Consider the following 24,928-nt stretch of genomic DNA (forward strand, 5'->3'; position numbering starts at 1 on the left):
AACAGCATTATGTGTAAATCTGTCCTTCTGATGTTATTGGGTGCTACTTTCATTGAGAATAAGAAACAATGCTAATGGCTTCTCTACAGCAGGCAGGTAGTCAGGCTGCTTATCTCTAAGGCCTGAGGGGACAATCCGTCAGTCATTATATTCATCAATTCATCAGTGTCTAGACACACGTACCCACTCACATACTCACTGAACCAGCCTGAGGACAGCGATGAACAGGAAACTTTCCTAATTTCCTGTTGTTGGTGCCCAGCATCCCCCTTCCCTACATAGCAAAATCCACAGTGATGAATGAAGGCATTACAGCTGAATATGTACGAATACTGTAAGAGTTCGTCAACACTGTAAACGTTCATTCAACACACAGTTTGTATAACGCTGTAAGAGTTAATTTAATCATGTAAAATGTTAGCTTGAATATATTTAAATGGGAATTTCACATATTTTTCAAAAATTTCTACATAAATCAATGATTGGGATGTAAATAAAATCTTTCAGAATGGTTTGTTGTGAAATGGTGCATTGTAGAAAAACTTGATTTGATTTATTTGCAATGGTGGTGAACCAAGAATATGAAAAAAAAGCCCTAGAACACCCACGTTTACCACTCCACCATCTGCCTTATGGACAAAAGTATTGGAACACCTACAAATTATACCCACAGGAGCTTTTATGACGTCCCATTCTAAATCCATAGGCATTAATATGGAGTTGGTCTCCCCTTTGCAGCTACAACAGCTTCCACTGTTCTGGGAAGCTTTCTACAAGATTGTGGAGTGTGTCTGTGGGAATTTTTTACCCGTTCATCTAGAAGAGCATTTGTGAGGTCAGATTCTGATGTTGGACGAGATTCTGACTCTGTCAGTTTCTCTAAAACGAAGCATTTACATCAAACCACTCTGAATGACTTTGTTCACATCTTAACCATTTCATTTCGTAGATGTGTAAATCTAATTGTGCAGATTGAAAAACCGATGGACTTCCCCTTTAACGTTTAAACTATGCAGAAATTGTTCCCCCTTATGTGCAGTCATTAGTGAAGCAGTTATGAAGACTGATTGTTATTATGTTATAAGTGTAGTTCTGAAAATGAAAATGTACATTGTTTTTTATTCACTTTGTCTTAGCATTTCTAAAACGCTGTGATTTTTCCCTCGTTCCTCCTGAGTTTGTCCCTCGTTGCGCTCCGTAGCGGGTGGAAGGCGTTGCCTGGAGACAGGAACGTCTCAGCAGCCAAACAAGATGGAGAAGTACGAGAAGATAAAAGTGGTCGGCAGAGGAGCGTTCGGGTAAATAACACGACAACATACAGAAAAACAATCCTAGACTTTTAGCTGAAATGCCCACCCTGAACTCCTCAGTTCGAGAGCTTGAAATAAGTTGTTTTTACCCTCAAAGCCCAAACTTTACCAGACTGAGCTGAAGGCGCTCCGGCAGAGGAGCTGCACAGCCTCTCACCGCAGAGCTGCTTTACCACAGGACTTTACATCAAAACTGAAAGCGGTGATGTAAGATGAAAAGTGGAAGACTTTAAAATGTAACCTAGGAATGAAATGTAAGTTAACTAGCTAACTAGCTAAGTTAGTTGCTGATGTCCACAGTGTTTTCAGCACTGCTAAAGCTTAGCTAGGTTAATTAACTACAGTGTCGGGGTTTATTACTTTATTGCTATATAAAATAGCGTAGCTAACGTATTTATCAAATTAAACAGGCAGATGCTATTTACACATTTACATTTACAAGTACAAAAAGAATGATGTTGCTATTTACACAGTGTTTAACATCATGCTGTTTGCACTTACATTATTTTAAACTATTTCTTGGTATTGCTTCAGCAGTGTTAATCCAGCTATATTTCAGCAGTAAAATTATTCTGTACTTGAGGTTATTGTTACCAACTTCTCTCTCTCTCTCTCTCTGGGTTACTGTCCCTGTTTGATTGGTTACTGCTATTGTCTACATCAACACTTGCTTATATCTGTATATGTGCATTTAAAAAAAATCTAATTTGTCCATATGATTGGAAAGAGTAATTATATTTTTTGTTTTTATTTAAGACAATAATAATAGTAATAACAAAAATAATAATACTAATAATAATAATTTAGAAATATGAGATTAACCAAAATACTCTCTTACCTTAAACTCCCCATAATTCAAATATAAAAAAAGCATTAACTGTCAAACTATAATGCCAAAATAATAGCTGATGAAAATAGTGTGCACATTCCCCTTTTGCCAAGATGGGGAATCAAACCCTAGTTTTACACCTGAAATTATTACTGTTTGATTCATATTTTAATTAATTATTTATTGAATACTTATGTGGGGTGATTGGAGAATTGCATTCACTTCTGTTCTGGTTAATACTAAATAACCTTACTCTCTAATTCACCCTTGAACACAGGTTTTCTCAATGCTGCCTTAGTTTGGTCATGGAAGGTATGAATAATACAGCGTTTTGGTGTGTTATCATCACCCGATTTACCAGGCGGAGTTAGTACAAATAGCCAGGCTGTGCGGTTAATGCTATTCTCACTTAGTGTAAATAGACACTGTCAATTAAATATCACATATTTATCATAAAATGAAATGGGAATTATGACACCATATTATATTTTGCAAAAGGAAGTTCTTCCCAACCTGACATTCAGTATCTTGTTTTGTTTGGATTCTTTATGTTTTCTTCTCAAAAACACTTCTTCTTAAAACACAAGAATTCTTCTGTTATTGCACCAAAGGACACATTTTCAGAAAGTAAACTTACTGTTCATTTAGTTTTGATGAGTTTTGCCAGAAAAGCTTACATTACAGTTAACTCTCATGTCCTAGACACCTTTAATAAAGTACAAAAATGTAACAGAAAACTAACAAACAAATCACTTGGCAACAGGAACATTGCTGTTTTCTGTGCATGATATCACAATGTATTAAAATATTGCTAAATGGAAAGCAGCATTGCAGTTAGTCAGTATCTTGGAGTACTGGTATAGAGGATTCATTGGCCAGCACAACTATAATGTATTTTTGTATTGCTAGGTGAATACATGTATTTGGTACATCCTTGAATAACTGACTTTCAGTACAGAAAGAGGCCAACTAGACGTGAAAGTGTCTGAGGAATTCTTTAGCACTGTGTTACCGAACTCCATTCCTGTTTCATGTTATCCCTGCACCTGATCATTATCATTATCCACTAATCATCATCATTAGCTAATGATTAAGTTCTGCATGAGCTAAATCAGTTGTGTTAGATCAGGAAAACAAAAACGGGACTGTGGAGTGCTGGCAGGACTGGAGGTGGGAATCACTGATTCAGTTTTTAAGGTGACCAAGTACCTAATTTTGTTCTCTAATACCAACAGCAATGAACAGATCAGCTTCTGGTGGTAACTATTACCTTTTTATTTGGGACAGCATAGTGCACCTCTGCCGGCGGCGGACTGATGGGGCTTTAGTGATCCTAAAGGAAATCCCGGTGGAGCAGATGACACGGGACGAGCGTCTCGCTGCACAGAACGAGTGCCAAGTGCTCAAATTACTCAACCACCCAAACATAATTGAATATTATGAGAATTTCCTGGAGGACAAGGCACTCATGATTGCAATGGAATATGCACCAGGTATCTGATTTCCTGCCTTCTTTTTCTTATTACATAAGACTTTACTAACTTTCACAGCTAACAAGGGCAACTGTTCAGAGCCTGGTAGCATCCAAACCTTTGGCTTACGGAGTACTGGAGTACTGGATCGCCAGATGTTATTTGACAGCAACATCAGTTTTATATAAACCTTATAGAGAGACTACATTTAGTAAACCAAAATATTTAACCCCTCAAATGGCCAGGGCCCAACGGCCATTGAAAACAGTAAACAGTACCTAAAGCTTTCAAATTTGACAGATTCAAAAATGAAGCTCCACCCGTGCTTTAAAAGTGAAAAAAATTACACGTCTATCCATCCTTCCGCTGTGAGAAAACAGCTCAATGCGTTGGGTCTGAAAGGACGTGTAGCTGTGAAGAAGCCATTACTGAGAAAAGGAAATAGACAAAAATAAAGAAGAAAAAGAAAACTTGCAAATCAAACAAAGAAGCTGCTGGTGTTCTCAGAACAATGAACTGACCATCCCAGAGCCCAGACCTCAACATCACTGAAACTGTTTGGGATTAGTTGGATCATGAGAAGCAGAAAATGCAACTTCAAGACTGAACTGTAGAGGTGTGGAAAATATCCCAGCAGATTTCTCTGAAAAACTAAAAGCAAAAGTCTTGAAAAGAATAGAAGCTGTAATAAGCTGTGAAAAATTGATTTGTTGTTGAGACTTTTGCATAATTTTCTATTAAATATGTGTATGTATGTAAATGGATAACTTGTACTTAATAGACATTTTGACTAGAAATTAGATCAATGAAAGGACGACCCTGAATTTTGTGTTGTATTTATTAAGCATTCTTATCACTAAGGTTTCTGGAAATGCTTCACTTTTAGAAATTGTGGTAATGAGATTTTACAGATTTCACACTGACAGGTGCCACTAGTTGTATTAGGCTATGTTCACATTACCAGGTTGAAGTGGCACGAATCAGATTTTTTGCCCTAATGTGACTCAGATCTGATGTTTTCAGGGCTGTGTGGACACGCAAATCTGATCTTTTCAAATTGGACCTGAGCCATATGTGGTCCTAGATCGGATACCTATCCGATTCGTTGCCATGCGACCTTAATGTGAACGCTCTGATCTGAGTTCATGTGCTTTTTCACACTGCGCATGCGCCATCAGCGCCAAACAGAAGTTAAAGCCTGTAAACAGTGGAAAAGCCACACGTCTCTTTGCAGCAAAGGCTCATTCTGCTCATTAGTTTGTTTGCTGATGCACGTGACGCACATGATTAATTCACGTGACGTTACAGAGTAGGATGTGTGCATGCGGGTCATTTCAGGACGCCAGCTCATTCACATTAATGACAGATTTGAATCACTTACCTAATCATGTGTAAACCAACGTGTCAGAGAGATCGGATTTGAACAAAAAATCAGATTTGAGCAATGAGGCTTGTAATGTGAAAGTAGCCTTATAGTGATCTGTGTTTTTTTCACTTTTCTTTATTTTAGGTGGCACACTTGCAGATTACATCCAGAAGCGATGCAATTCTCTGCTGGATGAAGACACCATACTGCACTTCTTTGTGCAGATCTTATTGGCCCTTTACCATGTGCACAACAAACTCATTCTTCACCGAGACCTCAAGACACAGAATATTTTACTAGACAAGCACCAGATGATAGTCAAAATAGGTGACTTTGGAATCTCCAAAATTCTAGTTAGCAAGAGCAAAGCTTACACAGTAAGTACCACATGATAAATCCCATGAATGTCATTCACCTTCAGCACATTTGAGTTTTGTTTGAAGGCTCCTGCTTTTAAATGCAGGTTGTCGGGACACCTTGTTACATCTCTCCTGAACTGTGTGAAGGAAAGCCGTACAACCAGAAGAGTGACATTTGGGCCCTGGGCTGTGTGCTCTATGAACTCGCCAGCCTCAAAAGAGCTTTTGAGGCAGCTGTAAGACATCCTTTACCTGCTTTTTGGTTCCACTCAAATCAGATCCAAAAGCCTGAACCTATTGGGTGATAATCTGAGTGGACTTCTCTTTTCTTTTGTTCTCAGAACCTACCAGCCTTGGTGCTAAAGATCATGAGTGGCACTTTCGCTCCAATTTCAGACCGATACAGCCCCGAGCTCCGGCAGCTCATCCTCAACATGCTCAACCTGGATCCCTCCAAGCGGCCCCAGCTCAATGAGATCATGGCCCTTCCTATTTGTATCCGGCCCTTGCTCAACCTCTACACTGACATCGGCAATGTCAAAATGCGCAGGTGATTCATAAGATCACAAATCAAAAACAGATTAGAATTAGTTTTAAGGAAAACGTTTACTGAATAACCTGTTTCCCTCAGAATTGAAAAGCCGCTGTCCACCGTGCAGACAGGCACTCATGGCAGACCTGGAGGACGAGTAACTGGAACCAGAACCAGAGGTCAGATTTCATGTCTTATCATCTATTATTCAGATGTTTAAATGGGATCATAGAGATGCTAAAAAAATCAGAGTAGAGAGTGCTACCAGTGGGAGTATTGAGTGTCTGCTTAAAGTGCTGTATGGATTGGGGTTCAAAAGCATACACAAGTTAGAGATGACACTGATATGATGACCAATATCTGTACTGGGCTGATACCAGCAGCAAATGCTGTATCAGATATGGGAGCAAATTGAATGAACCAAATTCTAGCCTAAAATAATGTAGTATAGCTTAATGTAAAGAAATACATTAGAAAATTGTAACATGTAGCCTAACATTAACATTAAACAACAACCAGCTAGTTTTATACTATAGTTCCAATTTCTTTACTTTAAATAACCTATTTAGTGATGTTTCTGGGATGCCTTTATTTTAATTATTTTGTAAAAGAATTGTTGGAGTAGCCTGAGCATGGCACTTTTGGATAGGTGAAGTGATTCAATAAAATATAGCTAATTGGAAAATAGCATTCATCCATCCATCCATCATCTAAACCGCTTATCCTTCTGGGTCGCGGTGGGGTGCTGGAGCCTATCCCAGCTGTCATTGGGCGAAAGGCAGGATACACCCTGGACAGGTCGCCAGTCCATCGCAGGGCTGAAAAATATCAGTTTAATATTAATATCAGTTTAAATTTAATATTAACATCAGCCGACTGTAAAGTTTCTATCTGAAAAGAAAAACTTCTATTACACAATCTTTAAAACAAAATGAATGGCACTCTTCTAGATATTAAACAGCCTGCATTGTATCGTCTTCTACATTGCTTATAATCACAGTCTGCTGTTGTCTTTGCCTTTTATCAGGTGGTCTGTCTAGCTTAAGTTCCACAAAGATGATGCACTCTCTCCCCTTGTCATCGGTGTACACATGGGGCAGCGGCATCTCCGCGCCTCTGCGTCTGCCCATGCTCAACACGGAGGTGCTGCAGGTGTCCCTCGGCCGCACCCAAAAGATGGGCGTCACCAAGTCTGGGCGCCTCATCACCTGGGAGGTCAGTCTAAATCAGGAGTCAGGAGTCTTATCCACAAAGGGCAGGTGTGGCACCAGGTTTTCATTCCAGTCAAGCAGAAACACACCTGGTTCCATGTGTTTAATCTGTTGGTCCCAGTCTTCAAACAGTTGATGAGTTAGCCAGGATGAAAACCTGCAGCCACACTAGCCCTTTGCAAATAGGACTGGTGGTGGTTTAAATCCTCTCTGAAATCTGCTCTCTAGTTTTATTGACATAACACTGCAGCCAAGTCTACAACTGTCCTAATTTTCACTTAGTCATAGAATAAATTCTATGGTTTTATTGGTTATTTTTGAGGCAGTGGGATGTTTAGTAGTTTAGTTCAAATACTTGTTGCCTTCGGAAAAAAACTGTTAACATTACAGGAAAAGACAAAAACATTCTTAATTTATAATGTAAGTAAATCTAAAGAGATTTTGTTCTCAAGTCATTATCGACTGTTTCATTTTCAAAAACGTAAAGGACAGCTTATGTTTTCAAATTATTTTAAAAAAATTACAAAAATGGAGATACATGATTTCGTTCCAATGTCAACAATATGCTGTACTTATAAAATCATAAGCATAACAAAATGGCTTATGTTTACTGATACAAACTTATATTTTCAGTTAAACAACATGGACCTTTACATTGGCCCACATTTCAGTTTCTCACTCTCATAACTATAAAATAAATCTGAATTTATAGCTATTAGACAAACCTGAATAAAAAGCCTGTTTTTACAAAAAGGAGTTACATGCAATGAACATTTAAAAAAAAATTCAGACTATGCCTTTGACATCACTTTGCATATGTAATAGGTTTGGTTCAAATGCCCATTCCTCAGGTAATGTGGATTGGAATGACCCCTGTTGTCTTCAATATGACATTGTGACAGGCTCCTTCTGTAGGCTCTGGCGAGCCGTCCCTGCCTGGCGCTGTGGAGCAGATGCAACCACAGTTCATCTCTCGCTTCCTGGAGGGCCAGTCTGGTGTCACCATCAAATCAGTCTCCTGTGGAGATCTTTTTACAACCTGCATGACAGGTACACTGGCCATTATAGGCAACAGCAGAAACAGAACAAATAGACAGGGTTAAAGTGAAATAATGCAGAGTGAGGACGTAGTGGCATGAGGACATAGAGTTATTACAGTGGTTTTGCTGTAATACAAAAATGTAATAACATATTTACAAAATAGATTATATAATCTATATAATGGTATTCACTTACATTCAGTTTACATTCTATATCAACAGAGGACTGAACGTAAACCCTTTATGTTTGTTTGAATGTTGAAAAATGGCCAACATTTAAAGAATAGCTCATCTTATTGGTAGGTGCTGTGAGTGAGAAATGATTTATTTAATGGTTATATAGGTTTGTCTACACTAAAACATTGTGGTGGTCTTACTGTCAGTCATCTTAAAGAGCAATCATTAATCCATTTTCTCAACACAAGATCAAACAGCCTCCTTAATAACTTACTATTGTTGACAGAAAACAGATTAATAGTTAATGCTTTGTTTAGGATTTAAATGTTTTTGCTGTTTATCGTGCAGTTTAATGCTGTTAACACTAGTTCTTTGTGTCTCAGACAGGGGCATAATTATGACATTTGGAAGTGGCAGCAATGGATGTCTGGGACATGGAAATTTCAATGATGTGACACAGGTAACCATTCATTGGATTCTATCTTCAGTGATGGGAGGCATATGTGGTAGGATGTATGTGTTAAGTAAACATATCATGATATTTAGATCTAAATTATATATATATATATAAATAAATTAGATAATGACATAATGAGCTACATTTACTGTATAGTTCATGTAGTTACTATATGATGATTATTGTTTAGATTCTTTTCCTAGACACAGATTAAGCCTAGTCTACAGACTAAATTGTAATGTCAGTGGTGATTTACCATTAAAAATCTCTTTTAGTCTAGGATTAAACTTAACCTGAGTATGGGAAACCAGCCCTGTATAATATTTTATAAAATTGTTACAAGTTGTTAGTATTACAAGTTACAAGTATGTTCTGGATGTAATGATTATACCAGTGATACACTCAGAAAACCATATTTTTTATGATAGACTATCATATTGCAAAACTCTAATACACATAGATGATTTATTTAGGTATTTCCAGGATTTGTACTCTAAATAGGAACAGTGAGTCAAAATGCAGGCTAGTTAACACATGCAAATCCATGCCCTTAATCCAAAAACAGGCAAGGCAAAAGAAAAATAAACAATTATCAGAAACAAAAGAAAACGGGGACCAGAACAGCTCAGAAATGTGTGTTACACATGACTTCGCAAACACCAGCTTCAGGCAGGTTGTGAGTGCCTCAATGAGTCTATAAACAAGACACAGGTGCAGGTGATAAAGAGTAGGTGGTGCTAACACAGCGCCTGAGCAGAATACGATCAATTATCACCAAAAGAGCCGTTGTGTTACTATTAAACCAAGCATAATTACGACTGAAATAAAAACATTTAATACATTGCTTACCTTTGTGTTGCCAAAAAACATTATTTGCACCCAAGGCTGATGTACCTGGAAGTGTGCCAGAACATTTCTCAGATTGTGTTCGATGAACGGAATGGAGAGGAACCCCGGAGATGAGAGGGAGGAAATTAAAGGGTGAATAGATTGCCCCCAACCTCACAGCTTAAGCAAGAGCATTGCATCAACCGCACTGTCTCTAGCTGAGCTGAAAACCAGCTCTAAAGATCCAGAGCTCTGAGACTTTGTACAAGCCTTGAGCCATTTAATAAAGAGAATAGTGATGACATTTGGATGTTGTTGTAATCCAATGAAAGTTTCATCACAGTTGTCCACTTAGGCCTGCTCCTCCGGCTTAAAGGTTGTAGCTGACGTTTATTTTCGTTTAAGAAGTCACGAACTACTAATGGAACAGTTTGACAGAATAATTTATAAAATAAAAAAGGATCAAAGTACCAACACTTTGGCTTCCACATGGCTGCAACTACTGCTTTTAGCTCTGCGATGTACATTTGTGTAAATAACCATGTGTCATACAGTGTCAGAAACCACATAAACAAGTTATTTGAGATTACGTGATAACTTGACATGGTTTGAGGCCAACGTGTGATTATTTTTTGTGTTAGTTTTTGTTATCTGATGTTGACCAGAGGAGGATGGGAGTGTTTTTTTTTTGCCACTGTAACCCTTGCCTTGCTCATTTGGGGCTTGGACCCGGATTTCTGTAAAATTGCTTTGTGATAATGCCCATTGTAAAAAGCACTATACAAATACATTGAATTTAATTGAATTCAGTTGCTAATAATTGGTGAATTCTAAGCTTTACTTGTTAGCTACATTGGCCTCATAGCTCTAAACTAAACTTTGGAGACCAAACATGGTGTTGGTTGATTAACTACTGATGGGGTAAGGGGAAAATTGTGTAAATCATTTTTCTTTCTAACTTTAATTTTTTTTTACTATTAGTTTAGCTCAAAAGAGACGTTCTTTCTTTTTTTAATGGTATATTTATGGTAAAAATCAAACTGTATTTTTGTCTTCTGGCCTTGTCTTTGCCTTTGTCTTTGTGCAGCCCAAAATAGTGGAGGCTCTCCTGGGTTATGAGCTGGTTCAGGTGTCCTGCGGGGCCTCGCATGTGCTGGCTGTGACCAATGAGAGAGAGGTGTTCTCCTGGGGAAGAGGAGACAATGGTAAATTAGCAGTGCACCTTGTCCTTTGATCGCTGGGTTCTCCAGTTTTTCTGTCTCTATGGCAGCAGCACAACCCAATATTATTGTCACTCTCTCTCTCAGGTCGTTTAGGGCTGGGCAGTCAGGACACCCACAATGCCCCGCAGCAGGTGAATGTCCCAGCTGAATTTGAAGCCCACCGTGTGCTGTGTGGAGTGGACTGCTCCATGATCATCAGCACCCAGCACCAGATAATGGCCTGTGGCAGCAACAGGTACATCACATGTCTACAGCTCCTTATTCTCATCTTGCATGTTTTGTAAACAACATTGCTAAAATCTTTCAATAAGTTTTGTACATTATGTAGGGCATTGTGCAAGGATCTTAGGCCACCTAAAAAAATACATTTAATGGGGAATTCCACTGAAATTTCTACATAATTCAGTCATTAAGATGTAAAGCGTTTTGATGTGAAATGCATCATTTCTAATAAACCTACATCACAGAAAGGCTATATTCACATTACAAGCATCCGATTTTTTGCTCAAATCCGATCTCTCTGACAGGATGGTTCACACTCGTTTAGGTAGCTGATTCAAACCTGTTATTAATGTGAACGAAACAGCGTCCTGAAATGACCCACATGCACACATCCTACTCAGTAACGTCAAGTGAATGAATCACGTGCGTCACATGCATCATCAGCAAACAAACGAACGAACAGAAGTAGCCTTCACTGCAAAGATAATTCAGCTCTGATCAACTCTCAGCTGTTTATTATTAGAGCGAGATGAAGGCGAAAAAGGTGAGATGTGTTGTTTTTCCACCATTTACAGGCTTTAACTTCGGTTAGGCGCTGCTGCCATGGTAACGCTGAATGATGGCGCTTTTTGGCTTTACCACTATTTTATCATCATCAACATTACATATAAAAAATTCAGTAGACGTGTAGATTCACCGGTCATTTATAGTAAGTAAAATGGTTACATCACCACAGTAAAGAAATCTGAGCTGGTATGTTAGTCTAGAATGGAGCATTTCACAAACCTCTCTGAATGGCTTTGTTTACATCTCAAACACTGAACTGTGCAGTGATTTTGAAAAATCGGTGGCGTTCCCCTTATAGGCTTTGGGCAATGGAAAAACACTAAGAAGTACAAATACACATTAATACAATATATTGTAATTTTCTGCTTTAGCTTTGCCATTTCTGAACCTCTCCTCAAGTCATTCCAGTATTTGTACAAGTATTTCTAAAACCTGGTTCAGCTAATAAGTACTTAAAATGATATCAGGTGTGCTGGTGGTAGAATTAAACAAATCCATTCAGTGGTTGGAGCCACACTGAGGAGAAGAGGAACCAAACCTGTTCTTCTAACCAGCTCACAACATAGCAATTACTTTCTTGAAAACAAGAAAACCTTGATACTATTTACTGTATTAATGTATATTTATATTTCTTCTGATCTTATATTGTGTTTTTATAAGTAAAGGGCCTGAAATATTTGCACAGCACAGTAGGTCAGTTGCCAGACGTTTAACCTCATTTTATTAGTAGAATGGCCTGCTATGTAAGAGGAAGTGCTGAGCACTTGGATTTCACTGGGAAACGTTTTAATTAGCCTTAAGTGTACTAACAAAAGACAGCTGTTCAGAACTTTTAAAAGCATCTAAAACAACTAAAACCTTTGTCTTGCTTTGTGCAGTGCATGACTTTAAACTCCTGACCCATATCCTGTCCAGCAGCATTTCCTTGCATTGACTAACCAGTTCTGAATGTTGATTCCTGTCATGCCTGCCTCACCACTGTGAAAAGGATCAAAAGAAGTTTCATCACAGGAAATGACCTTGCCCTGTACTGTCCAGATTCCAGAGTTTAACCACATCCTACTTTATAGACGTAAGACACACAGACAGAGTGATGGACATTGGAGACAGAATTCTATATTGTCACATGAATACATCAAAAATTCTTAATTTTTAGTTGTGTCCGTTGGTTTGTGCTTGACCAAAATCCACATATCCAGTTTAAATTTACATCTCAGCCACACCCCTCAACTAATTTTCACACTGAAAAGGACTGTGATGTGCATCTTTAACAGGTTTAACAAACTTGGACTGGATAAGATCAGCGATACAGAGGAGCCGCCCTCTTGTTATCAGGTGGAGGAGGTCCACATTTTCCAGTCTGTCCAGTCAGCTCCACTAAATGTAGAGAAGATCGTATACATTGATATCGGAACGGCCCACTCTGCCGCAGTGACGGGTGAGATGAGGAATCATTCTATCTATTGATTTTTGCATCTTAATGCATGGCGATCAGAGTTGAGCAAGGTGAAGTGTACAATCCTTTTGAAACCTTTGGGGACACATTAAGTTGTTTGAAATATTATTCATACGGAAGAGCATGTTTTCTTTTTATTAAATTAAAGAGGATATGTTTTAGAATTTTAGAATTTCTGCACAAGTCACTGACTGAGATGTAAACAAAGTCATTCAGAGTGGTTTGATGTGAAATGCTCTGTTCTAGAGGACATTACCAAGTCAGAATTGTTCACAATAGTAGTGCTAGGAACCTGATGTCTGAAGCATTTAGTGCCTCTAAAGACTATCTAACAGGCTACTGTTGCATAAAATGCTTCCTGATGCCTGAGACATTGTTTTATGACCCTTTTACATTAAATAATTGACCCAAAACATAATTTTAAGTATATATAGGGTGGAGAGGTACGTGCTACCTGCATTTTTTCAGATTTACTGATATTGTAACATTATCAACATTAGATTTAAAAAAGCAGACACAGGTTCATTGGTCATTCTAAATAAAATGGGTATATTTGCATTGTAGGCACCTGGTTTCTTTGTCTTTGTCTTTATGGACCCTGCATTGTGCACTGGGCACAGTAACGCTGGAACAGGAAAAGGCCTTCCCTTAACTGTTGACATAAAGTTACAAAGTTGGATAGATATCATTGTCTAAAATATCTTTGTACATTGTAGAATTCCGGTAAGTAGTGTTCTCCCGGCTTCCGCCGAACCCAGATTTGTCCATTACACTGCCAGATAGTAAAGCATGATTAATGACTCCAGAGAATACGTTTCCACTGCTCCGGAGTCCAGTGTCTCTTTACGCCACTCTAGCCGACGCTTGGCTTTGCGCATAGTGATATTAGCTCCTCAGCCATGAAAACCCATTTCATGAAGCTCCTGACATACAGTTCTTGTGCTGATTTTGCTTCCAGATGCAAATTATTGACAAAAATCTTAAATGAGAAATATTATATATATTGCCTTATTTTACTTGCCAAGACATCATTTTTTGTGGTGCAGTTGCGTAACGTTGGGTAACTTAAAAGGTTCTGTGTTTGTTATCTAACAAACCTTACCTGTAACCCTAACCCTAACTGTTTTGTTTTGAAGGAACAACTTTAGAAAACATGGCCGGTGAACTAACTTAAAACAACCCCTAAGCTTAACCATTTTTCAGTAGAACGGTAATGTGAGCTGCCTCACCTACACTTACCACCAGATCGCTAAAATTCATGCACACTGGGACTTCCAAGTGTTGAAACCAACTTTAGGTTCTAAAACCACCTCTGGTCAGAAACTCTGGTCAGTTTCAATGTATGCTTTTAACAGCCGTTTGGAAAAGAGTAAATGTAATCACACTGATGTTAAAAAGCAAACTGTCTTCTTTATCTTGTAAACACAGAGAAAGGTCAGTGCTTCACCTTTGGCAGTAACCAGCACGGGCAGCTTGGCTGCAGCTCTCGCCGCAGCAGCAGAGTGCCCTACCCAGTGCCAGGGCTGCAGGGCGTCACCATGGTAGCGTGCGGAGATGCCTTCACTCTGGCTATTGGAGCAGGTACATCTGAAATCAAAGCATTCTCAAAGGCATGTTGTAGCAGATGCTATGTGTAAAACATATTTTGTTTCATGTGTTGTGATGTAATATCCTTAAAAGACATTGATACCATGTAAGCTACATGTGTGTCTATTTTGTCAATTCTAATTTTTTTTGGACCATTGGCAAAGTCTAAATTGAGGCCAGAATAAAATGTGAAATCAGTATCACATCTATGGTTCAATATTGTGGCCATCATTGCTTAGCTTGTTATAATTGTTATAAATTCTGTTTCAGCACTGGAGTCAGTTATATAAGGATGTGCTTAATGCTCCAGTATATTAAGCCCATTAAGAGGGGCTGTTTAGGGACTTGAAGAGGTTTATTTATGTTACATGGTTAAAGATCAGCATGTGCCTGAAGGCTCATCCGTGTTTGCTTGGCTTATACTCTTCTTAGAATATGTAAATTCATCTAAATGAAGGTCAACAGTGTAACTGCAGTTTGAGTAAATGACGTGTTCTCTCGTCCTTTAGAGGGCGAGGTGTACACCTGGGGGAAAGGAGCCCGTGGCCGCCTCGGGAGGAAAGAGGAGGATTCTGGGATACCGAAGGCAGTGCAGCTTGATGAGAGCCACCCATTCACGGTTACATCAGTGGCTTGTTGCCATGGCAACACACTCTTGGCTGTGAAACGTAATGTAGCCTAATCTGTCTTTTGCCTGTTCCATGAGAAGGCTCTGGAATCACCCAGACCTACTAGTAACGTTGGCACATATTCACAAAATACGTCATAACGTATTTTTTTTCTTGCACTGAAAAAAAAAATGAATTGAATTTACTTGTTTACGTCATTTCCACATTAACAAAGTGTAGTTCCTCAACACAACTCTTGCTAAAAGTAGGTAAACTGAAAGGTAAAACTGTGATGATGTGTATGTAAATCTGTTTTATTCATGTGGAAATAATGTACACATTTGGGTAAATTCAGTTCATTACTGTTTTCAACATTATGTTTAAATCTGTGCTCCAGGGCCTGAAATGTAGATGGTCACTGATGCTGGTGTGAAAGGCTTTTGTGTCTGCCCTGCTCAGCTCTTAACACAATGCTCATACTTTGTCTATGTCTCTATGCCTCGGTAGCCAGGGGCTTCTCACTTCTCAATTAACTTCAGATGAGGCAGTTCACTAAGCTTTGTTCCGCTCAGTACAATGAACAACAGCATTTGCCCTGTCATGTATAGGTTTCTGACTTACTGTGCTGATAATAAGGGCTTTTAACCCAGTTTCTTTGTTTTTCGTTTTGTTTTTATGACACCTCACTTTAAGATTTCGTACTGTATTACCAATTCATATACATATGGCTTAACCTTGTGCCACTGTTTTGCTTAACAGGAAATATAAGAATGCATTTTTGTGAAATAAGTTTGTATAGTGTTACTCTGATGATAACTTTGCTCCCTTTTACAGCTTTTTTTGAAGACCCCATCTCAAAGTGATCTGTCCATCTCAACGACGGCTGCAGAATTTAAACACAACGTCATTTGGAAAAGTTAATGAAGATGTGGTGCAGTGAAGACATCGAAGACTTTGCAGTATTTCAAAGCATTATAACAATTATTGGAAAGTGCAATAGTTAATAGTATCTCTGGTTTGTAAAGCCTTAGGTGATGCCTTTTTTTGTGAATGAAGTGCCTGAGTAATGTTATGCTACCATTAGCGAACAGTGAGGGGGTGAACAAATCATGTAGAGGGTTAAAACATGACATGAGGTCTTGGCTCTTGCATTAACTCGAAGGAGACACCTTTTGTCTGAGTGTTTGTTTTCAGACCACAAAGTCATTATATGACACACTCCCAGGAAGTTATACAGGTTCTGTGGCTTTATGCTGAGACAGAAAACAATGCATGTCAGAAGCTACTACAGAGCACAGCTGGCCACCAAAGACCTACAGCACTACCCAGCTCCTCAGTGGGAGAGTGTGTTTGGATTTTGTCCATGACCAGTGATAAATCATTTCTATTTAAATGTAACAGCATGATTCCCAAGGTGGAGATTATTATCAGTGTTTTTATTTTTTAAGTATCTGTATTTTGCCAAAAGGCTTATCCAGAGTTTGAAAATGTATAAATAAATAAACAAATATAAATGAGTTACCCATTTCCTGCATATTCAGTCTGTCTGTTTGCCATCCTGTAAAGGCGCTACATTCCGTCATGTGATGATGTAATTCAGGAGCAATATGGGACTGTGTTGGTTGTTGCTCTGCGAGCACGTGATTTCTTCCTCAGCCTTATTATGGAAGTTCCTGGAAAAGGACGATGTCAAACCACTTCGATTAACATTACAGTGTCGATTATTACAAATTCGCTAATGTTTTATGTTAGCGCGCGCTGGGCTAATGCTAACGGCTGGCGTTTTCTTCTCCTGCAGCGTTATATGGACGAGCTCGTCTGTGGTCTGTTTTGGGGGGAAAAGGGCTAATCTTACCGATAGAGGGAGGCCTTTCCCCACAAAAACATCTCTCACTTTTGTTAAGCTCAGCACTTTCTAATGATAAAGCTGGAGTTTACAGACAGCTGTGAAGTGATACAGTTTTACAGTGTATTACTCTTTCGTTGATTTAAAATCATCTAAGACACTGATCAGATTAAAAAGATGAATACCAAAGAGACGTAGAAGTTGAATTCAACGCAAAGTGTTCAAATGTTGCTTAAAAGTCTGCACTGAGCTTGACTGTCTAATAAAAGGTGGAATTGAGTTCCACAGTTCAGTAGCATAATAAGAGTCCCTACGTTTTCTGTATTTTATGGAAGGTTTTTGCGGAAGGAGGATCTGCAGATTTAAGATCACATACTGGAACATAGACTCTCTGTACGAACGTAATGAAATAATGAAGCTGATGTTTGAACAGTTGTAAAGTGGTCGATAATAAGGCAGTTCTGCAGTCATACAATATTGTTAAAAACAAGTTTTTGGATTAAAACAGGCTGGAAAGCCACAAATACAATATAGTATGTAAAAAAACATGAATATGTGTACATTTTCATGATATACGTGGTTGTGAGTGAGCTTAACACATACAAGAAATATCAGTGCTATATTATGGCTAATGTAATAAGATTAACTGGACAACACCAGCTATTTTCTTTTCCAACCTCTCCTTGTTACAAATGGAAATTCAGCATTTTTGAATGGAACTCCTCAGTATTGTTTTCAGGCTTTTTCCTTTCAGTTTTCTCATAAATATGATAAAGGTATTCCTATTATAAATGGTGTGCACATAATAATATAAACTCATAGGCCATATAACAATCAGACACGTGAGAAAAGAGATGAAAGGGAAAAAAGCCCCAGAATAATTTCCCTGGGGAGAAAGGGAGTGATGTAAATGTGGCCCCTCCCACTCGCTCGGTGGGCGGGGTTAAACATTGTACCTAAACAGATGGGCTCTCGAGCTTTGTCTACAGGCTGTCAGTGTTGAGGAGAAGCCGCACTGGGGTTGTGTTTCCTCCAGCTCGCCTTTTCCAACCTTGTCGACCACCCAGGGCCGTTCCTCCCCCGGCGGAGAGCGCTGTCAGAGCGGCGGACGGAGGGCTCGCGGAGCCGCCGCTGCTCTCCTTCAGGCAGGCGCGAGTCTTGTTGCTACAGCGACGGTAGTGACAGAGGAGCGATAGGGTTCTGAGGAGGAAAGGAGAGATAAGGGGGACGCTTGTTTGGACTTGAGCCGTTGTAGGAGAGACGGTCGTGTCCCTTTTTTCTGCAGACGGCGACACTGCCGAGGACTGAGAGACAGCCTTCTGCGACCAGTCTGAGCCTTTGTCTCAGAAGCAGCAGCAGCAGCAGCGATGCCGGGGTACGATTATAAGTTCCTGGAGAAACCCAAGAGACGCTTTCAGTGTCCTCTGTGCAGCAAGGCGATGAGGGAACCCGTCCAAGTTTCCACATGTGGACACAGGTTCTGTGACACATGTCTACAAGAATTCCTCAGGTAAAACACTGCACAGCCCATGTGGCAATAGACACACATGTCTTTTAGACAGCCCGACAACACGGGGGGTGGAGAAACGGTCACCTACAGTGATTTCACCTCAGTGACAACACCAGCGTTTGGCCTTATCCTGATAAAGCATTGTTGCCATTAGACACAGAACAGTTCATATTTAGGCTATACATCATTACGAGCTCAGCCAGTCAGTCGCCTCTGAGTTGGCATATTTTTTGCACAGTAGTGGTTAAGATACCAGACAGGGGTTTAGGACCTTGAAGGGATGGTTAATGCCTCTTTCTATGAATATATAGTGGTAATAAATAGGGAGATACAGCAGGAATTAGGTGTGTTTGTGTAGTGAGGTGGGGGTCAAAACATGATTAATTTTTTTGGCATTTGTGTACATCTGTTAGAAAAGACACCAACTGGTAGAAATAACCAGGTAGAAAAGCTAATGTTGGCTTTGCGTAGATGGACTTTCGCCTTTTACCCATACTTTTGTTTGCCTGCTTGAATCTGTGGGACCTCTGTACAGTGTGTGTGTGTTCAGGCAGTGGAGACCCTCAGCACTGGCCCTGTCTGTCATTTTGCCCTGAGGCAGTTCTTTGGGTTTGAGGAGGGGCAGTGGATCAGGTTTAGAGAGCGGAGCTGTCTCACATGGAGGATTAGTGAGGGATTCCTTTATTGGAATCAGGGCACCACAGTGCTGAAAGACTGGCGGAGCTTTCGCTCACAACTCATTTGTGCTTTGCTCACTGGAGTGACGTCCGTGCATTGAGGCGTGCACTTCTGCTCCATATGTGGCACCCATAGAATTTTTCCACATTACCATTGGATCATATCACACTGTGTTTATATACGCTATTATCTTCCAACAGTTCCACAATGTGGGGTTCATATGTTCATATATACTATTGCCTTCCAGTAATTCCATACTATGGACTCATTATAATGTTATTGTCCAATAGTTCCATTCTGTGGAGTTATATATACTGTTACCTTTGAGTAGTTCCATACTACGGAGTGTTAAGTTCACATACGCTGTCATTTTCCAACAGTGCATATACAGTATTATATATAATCTATATATGACGTTTAAAGTTAAGATGGCACTTAAAGTATATATCATCCATACTGATATCACCCAACACTAAATTTTCAAATGTTGATATTGGTATCAGGAAAGAAAAACTACCATTGCACCATCTCCAGTTCATGTATATGATTGCCTTCCAGTACTACCATATTGTGGTGATCATACAGCTTAGCCGGTGGATATTAAGCAACATATGACTGTATATTTATCTGTAGAAATTAAGCAGATTACTGTGTTTTATCAACAGATACAGAAAATACACAGCCCCCCCTTCCCCAGTTAAGTCCCATTATAAATAGATGCGCTTTATCTGATTATAGCTGTGCTATAGTCTTATCTTGGTGTTCCCACATATTCAAATGATTGGGGCATGTTTTTTCCTCCTTCCTGTCTGCTTTACAAGGTAAGCAGGCCCTATGACTGCATGCAGCCAACTTGACTCCAGTCTTGCAGTCTATCTTTGTGGCTTAAAGAAGTTACGTTTGCATGAAAAACCTGGCATCGGTGCTTTTTTCCATGCGTTTTGTAACTCGTCCACGTCTCTTCTCTGCCTCACATTCTTGCTTACAGCTTGAAGTGACTGCTCTCACACCCACATCTATACAGTGTAGCCTAATTTTGCTGCGGGCTCATGCTGTGCAGCGATGCACTTGGAAGTATTGATCGGGCGAGATAAGAAAAATAAAAGACAGAGTGTTGTTTGAATGGAGCCGGGCAGAAAAAGGTGAATCATCAGGCAGTTCGTGTGTCCTTGAGGGATGATATGATGAGTAGTTCTCTTTTGCAAACAAGGTTGACACCACTTTAACCTGCCATTATAAAGGAGTTACTACTCAGCCTATTCATCTAAAAGCCATCCGAAAGTCCAGTGTGTCTGGCAAGCATTTGTAGTCACCCCTATACTGTATATGACAGATTGTTTGGTCTAGCTGCCATTAGTTTATGTCGTCTACATTGTTTTATTACAGATGAAATCTTTGTGGTGATAAAGAACAGCAGAATATACAGGTGGTGATATGCTTTGTCTGCTATGATGCTATCTTCTTGCATGTACAGAGGTAGGTACAGTGTGCAGCCAAATTATCCCACCCATAGTTCTTACAGGCAGCTACTATCAGTCTGGACATGTCAGCCCATCCTTACATTGAGAAAATGTTTTGCGCTGTGCCTAAGGGACAATATCTATGCTTGCACCTTTAATGTGACTCATCATACATACAACTTCGCTATTGCAACAGAATGCTCTGGAGCTGTTTATAACAAAAAGAGTGCCCATACCTCTCTCTTTTTAAAGGAATAGCTCAACCATACATGCTAACGTTGCTGACAACAGATATAAGCCAGTACCCACCAATTATCATAGTTATTTTTGTTTTCATTCATTATTAGCAAGATTAGCATTGCCTGATCCATTGCTTTCATATCAGGTTATTGTTAAGATTCTGAACCAGCAGATGCAAGATTTAAGCTGATTCAGGGTTCCTCCAGCAGAACTAACACCAGCTCGGATCTCATGGCCTACAGTCAGTTTTGGCTGGTGTTGTAGATGGGCCGTATTTCCACTGAAGGAGGAATGTGTAAATAAAGCAGCGTCTCAGGAGGCCGGGTGAAGCCCTGGGAGAGGCTGGAGACACCCGCCCTTGTGGCTTATCACTCCCGCAATCGAATGTGAGTCACATGCCTGTGCCTTGAATGCAGGGTTGGGCAGACCTTGAACCGCAGGCAGTTAATTCGCTGCTTCATCACAAAAGAATGCCTTGTGAAATGGGTTAATGACTCCAAACCCACACACAACAGAGCATATTAAGTGATAAGTTTGTGGTTACAGCTGGTTAGCCAAGCAATGTCAAATGTGTCACTCGGCACACTCTGTGTAGAATGCAGTAGCGTCCTGGACGTGGCAAGGAACAAATGTGACCTGTGGTGGAATTTGTCCTGAAGAGAGTTTGTTTTCTATGAGTCAGTGTCCTCTGTTTGCTGGACTGAATGTGGATGTAGGCGTATAGAATCCAAGTAGATATCAAAAATAGTGTTACCTGGGCCCTATGCAAACTTAGGATTAAAATGTGTATCTCGATATTGCCAGCATACACATTTAAAAGACATGTGTAGCTGCATTTATAATCAGAATATTTTCAGATCTAGGTCTTTGGACCCGGTTTGCATTCTGATCCGATCTGTGTAAACTAAATGCAATGATAGCAGCTTGTTTACATTCAAAGGTCACGTGAGCTCCACCCACAGCTTTCAATATTATTCCCGCCTCTCTCATTCATCTCACTCATTCAGAGAAGTCAGCCTATGCATTCAAAAGGAGGATTACAAACACGAACAGCCATTTGTCGCTTATGAAGGACAGTACACAGTTCTTACACCACATCTGGCTACAATTCATTTCATTTCTTTCGAGTTTATGTGCTTCAGTTGTGGCTGCTAAGCAAACATGTATAACTCGCCAACTTTCCCTTCTCTGTTGGATGACAAAAACACTCTCCACCACAATGGCATGTTTCAAAAAGCAAACATAGCATGTGCCTACCTTTCACAGGCACCATACTAGCCAGATTTAGAAACTGAAATACTGTGCAGATCCAGAGATGAGATTAGTATCTGGATACAGAGGCTAGATTTGAAAAGGGCAAGTGTAAACGCACTGCGCCTTGAAGGGTCAGCAGATGTTAATGCCAAGTGCCAAAGTCAGGCAAGGCACATCTACCCTTGTCCTCTTACAGATTTCATAAGCACACTCCTCTTTGCTCTAATAGCATTCCTTCCTTATAACCCCGCCCTTCCTCATTTTTCATTCCCCTGCTATCTCTTCACAAGTGATGGCTCATAGCAAGTGCACACAAAAGCCAGTACAGCGGAAGGATGAGGATGAAGGAGCAGAAAGGCCTGATTGATGACGGGCTAAGTGAAGAAGAAAGGTTGACTTCTGTCCTGCTAGGGCCATCTGCAAGAACAGCATCACTCTCTCCATTAAATGAACCTCCCTCTCTCTCTCCCAATGAATTGACCTCTGTCTATTGAGAACCCCTTTTTATCGGAAGGAATAGAATGGCCTCTTTGGCCAGTCAGATAGCTGGTGGCTCTGTGGTGCATGAATGGGTTGGGAAGTGCACTTGTGCCCAGTGTAGAGGCCAAGCCAACCAGGGGGTTTGGCAACTGGGAGTCCGCAAGCTAACTGGTAGACGTGGCTGCGTGAATGGCTGCCTTGCATCCTTTCACACTTCCTCTACTGGCCCTCCTCAGCCGCACCCAAGTCACACAGGTGGCCGCCTGGCCTCAAGCCTCATCTAGCATTTCAAAGAAGTCCACGACGCAAGTGCTTCAAGCTCCAAATAGCTGCGTTTATACACACAGCCTTTCGTAGAATAATGGCACACGTGCATGTGAACAGGGTCAATGGCTGTTCTCATGAAAGGACAACTCTTTTTTTCCATCCAGCTGCATTCTGGCAAGGAAGTCCAGCAACACAAATGTACTTGTAAATTCTGATAATCAATGAAATGCTTAAGTATTCACTAGATTAAATGCACATGTTTATATTATTGTGCAAAATCATCAGTTGTAAAACATCTTACCCTTTCATCCTATTATAGATGAATAAATTACACTGGAAAGGTTTGTTGTTCAGAATTACTGTTGGCCCTCTCATCAATATAAGGGCATGGTGTAAAAAAATTGTTTTTTTTAGAACAGCAACAATATTCAGAAAGAACAAAGAAGAATCTTTTATTTGGAAAAAAAGTGCCTATAAACGTGTTCATTATTGATGCAGTGCTTCATAAAGGCAGTGTAATTCAAAGGGACAGTCAATAACATAGAGTTTAACCCCCTGGGTGCAAAGCTTTAGATGCTGGTTCAACTTACGAGATACCCTGGGGTGCCTAGCGGTCCTAATCCATAAATATGTTTGCACAGTCTAGCGCGGTTCCACTTCAGTCAAAAACACAGCTGGAAAAGCTTATTAGTGCTGTCAGATGATTTTAAATCTATTCCACATTGTTGGAAAACATAAGGAGTGTGTTCATGAATGCAGGGACCTTGAGGCCCTTGACCATGTGAAAGTCCACTCTTATTTAAAGTTTAACGCAGGTGTTCGACGCACAGCAACCAGTTACAAACAGACCTGTTGCAATAGCCGAGCACGGGCCTCGTTTCGCCCTTGTGCGTTTTATTGTTCTGAGCAAAGTGCATGAAAGAAAATATTCCACGTGTGCTAACGTTCCCTCCAAAGACTCGCTCTGTTTTGCTTTTTGAACGACTTGGGTCGCAGAGAGGGTGATGTCATAGCTCAGGGACTTGTAAGAGTAGAGGATGGAAAGTAGAACTCCAGGTCCAGCTGGGAGCGAAAGTTTGGCTGCAAGCTTGTGAGAGAGCCACGTGCAGGGCGAGGCTCTCTCATAGCACAACACATTTCATTTCATTTGGAAGATTTGTGCCAACAATGCGCCAGGATTATACATGGTACCGTTTTTTCAGTGCTAATTACTAAGCAAAGAGACTGTCATTAGTCCAGTGCATTGAATTGCTGCCAAGCAATTGGTGAGTGACCACTTAAGATTCTCATTCAGCTGTCTCATTCAGCTGTCCAGCACCTCCAAGTGCGCAGGCCACATTCCTTTCGTGATTGACCACTGTGCTGCACCCTTGTAGATTGTGGGCCATTGTGCAAATGGTGGCTGAAAAGAGTTTATATAGATGAGGCACTTTTGAGGAGATTTAGAACATGCCCAAACATGCCTGCAGCCTAAAGAAGTCTTATACAAAACTCCCCCTTCCACCGGGGTGCCAATACCGAGTGAGCTATTCGAGCTATGCGCTAAAGTACCTTTGCCTCGCATATTGTGCATGCTGGAACCAGGTCGACTAAACCAAACCCAATCAGAGATTGTTTACCAGCTGGCCGAGGCCCAGGGCGGGTGTGCATGTACAGATTTGCATGTTGCGTGTCTAGAAAACAATAATAATACTGACAAACCTGTTACGCAGATTGTACGTGTGAGTCCTGTACGGTAGCACTTGTTCTGATGAAGGAAGATAATGACTGTGTATTGTTTGCATGTAGATATAGGCTTGTGTTCCCCAAGTCCAGTGTTTTCCAGTTCATCAGCTAACTGTGAGTCACATGTAATTAATCAGGTGATTATCACATACTTCATAAGGTGAATTAGAGCAAGGGAATTACTTGAGTGTGCAGTGCTGGGCTGCCTGGTTCTCCAGCATGGG

At 40.2% G+C, this 24,928-nt stretch overlaps 2 protein-coding genes across 4 annotated transcripts in view; both read left to right on the top strand.

Annotated features, from left to right (window-relative positions):
- The first annotated feature begins 1,216 nt into the window (after window positions 1-1,216).
- Window positions 1,217-16,769, top strand: nek8 (NIMA-related kinase 8). Of its 3 annotated transcripts, XM_036559276.1 has the most exons (16): window positions 1,229-1,298; window positions 1,408-3,336; window positions 3,427-3,632; window positions 5,122-5,354; window positions 5,441-5,572; window positions 5,678-5,886; window positions 5,968-6,047; window positions 6,896-7,083; window positions 7,982-8,129; window positions 8,680-8,756; window positions 10,669-10,786; window positions 10,889-11,039; window positions 12,868-13,031; window positions 14,478-14,630; window positions 15,146-15,304; window positions 16,079-16,769. In XM_036559276.1, exons 3-16 carry the CDS (start codon window positions 3,497-3,499, stop codon window positions 16,105-16,107), a joined length of 1,977 nt encoding a protein of 658 aa, XP_036415169.1. In that variant the 5' UTR covers window positions 1,229-1,298; window positions 1,408-3,336; window positions 3,427-3,496; the 3' UTR covers window positions 16,108-16,769. The 3 variants fall into 3 exon arrangements, with proteins under 3 accessions (XP_036415153.1, XP_036415169.1, XP_036415159.1); XM_036559260.1 differs by lacking the exon at window positions 1,408-3,336 and having other exon boundaries at window positions 1,217-1,298; XM_036559266.1 differs by having other exon boundaries at window positions 1,240-3,336.
- A 1,327-nt stretch (window positions 16,770-18,096) lies between these two features.
- traf4a (tnf receptor-associated factor 4a) overlaps window positions 18,097-24,928 on the top strand; it is a 39,920-nt gene continuing 33,088 nt past the window's right edge. Inside the window, exon 1 of the mRNA XM_036559290.1 lies at window positions 18,097-18,600. Coding sequence (XP_036415183.1) covers window positions 18,458-18,600 — 143 coding nt within the window. The 5' untranslated portion in view covers window positions 18,097-18,457. The remainder of the gene's footprint in view (window positions 18,601-24,928) is intronic.

The sequence above is a fragment of the Colossoma macropomum genome, unplaced genomic scaffold, assembly GCF_904425465.1.
Source record: "Colossoma macropomum unplaced genomic scaffold, Colossoma_macropomum, whole genome shotgun sequence".
NCBI lineage: Eukaryota > Metazoa > Chordata > Actinopteri > Characiformes > Serrasalmidae > Colossoma > Colossoma macropomum.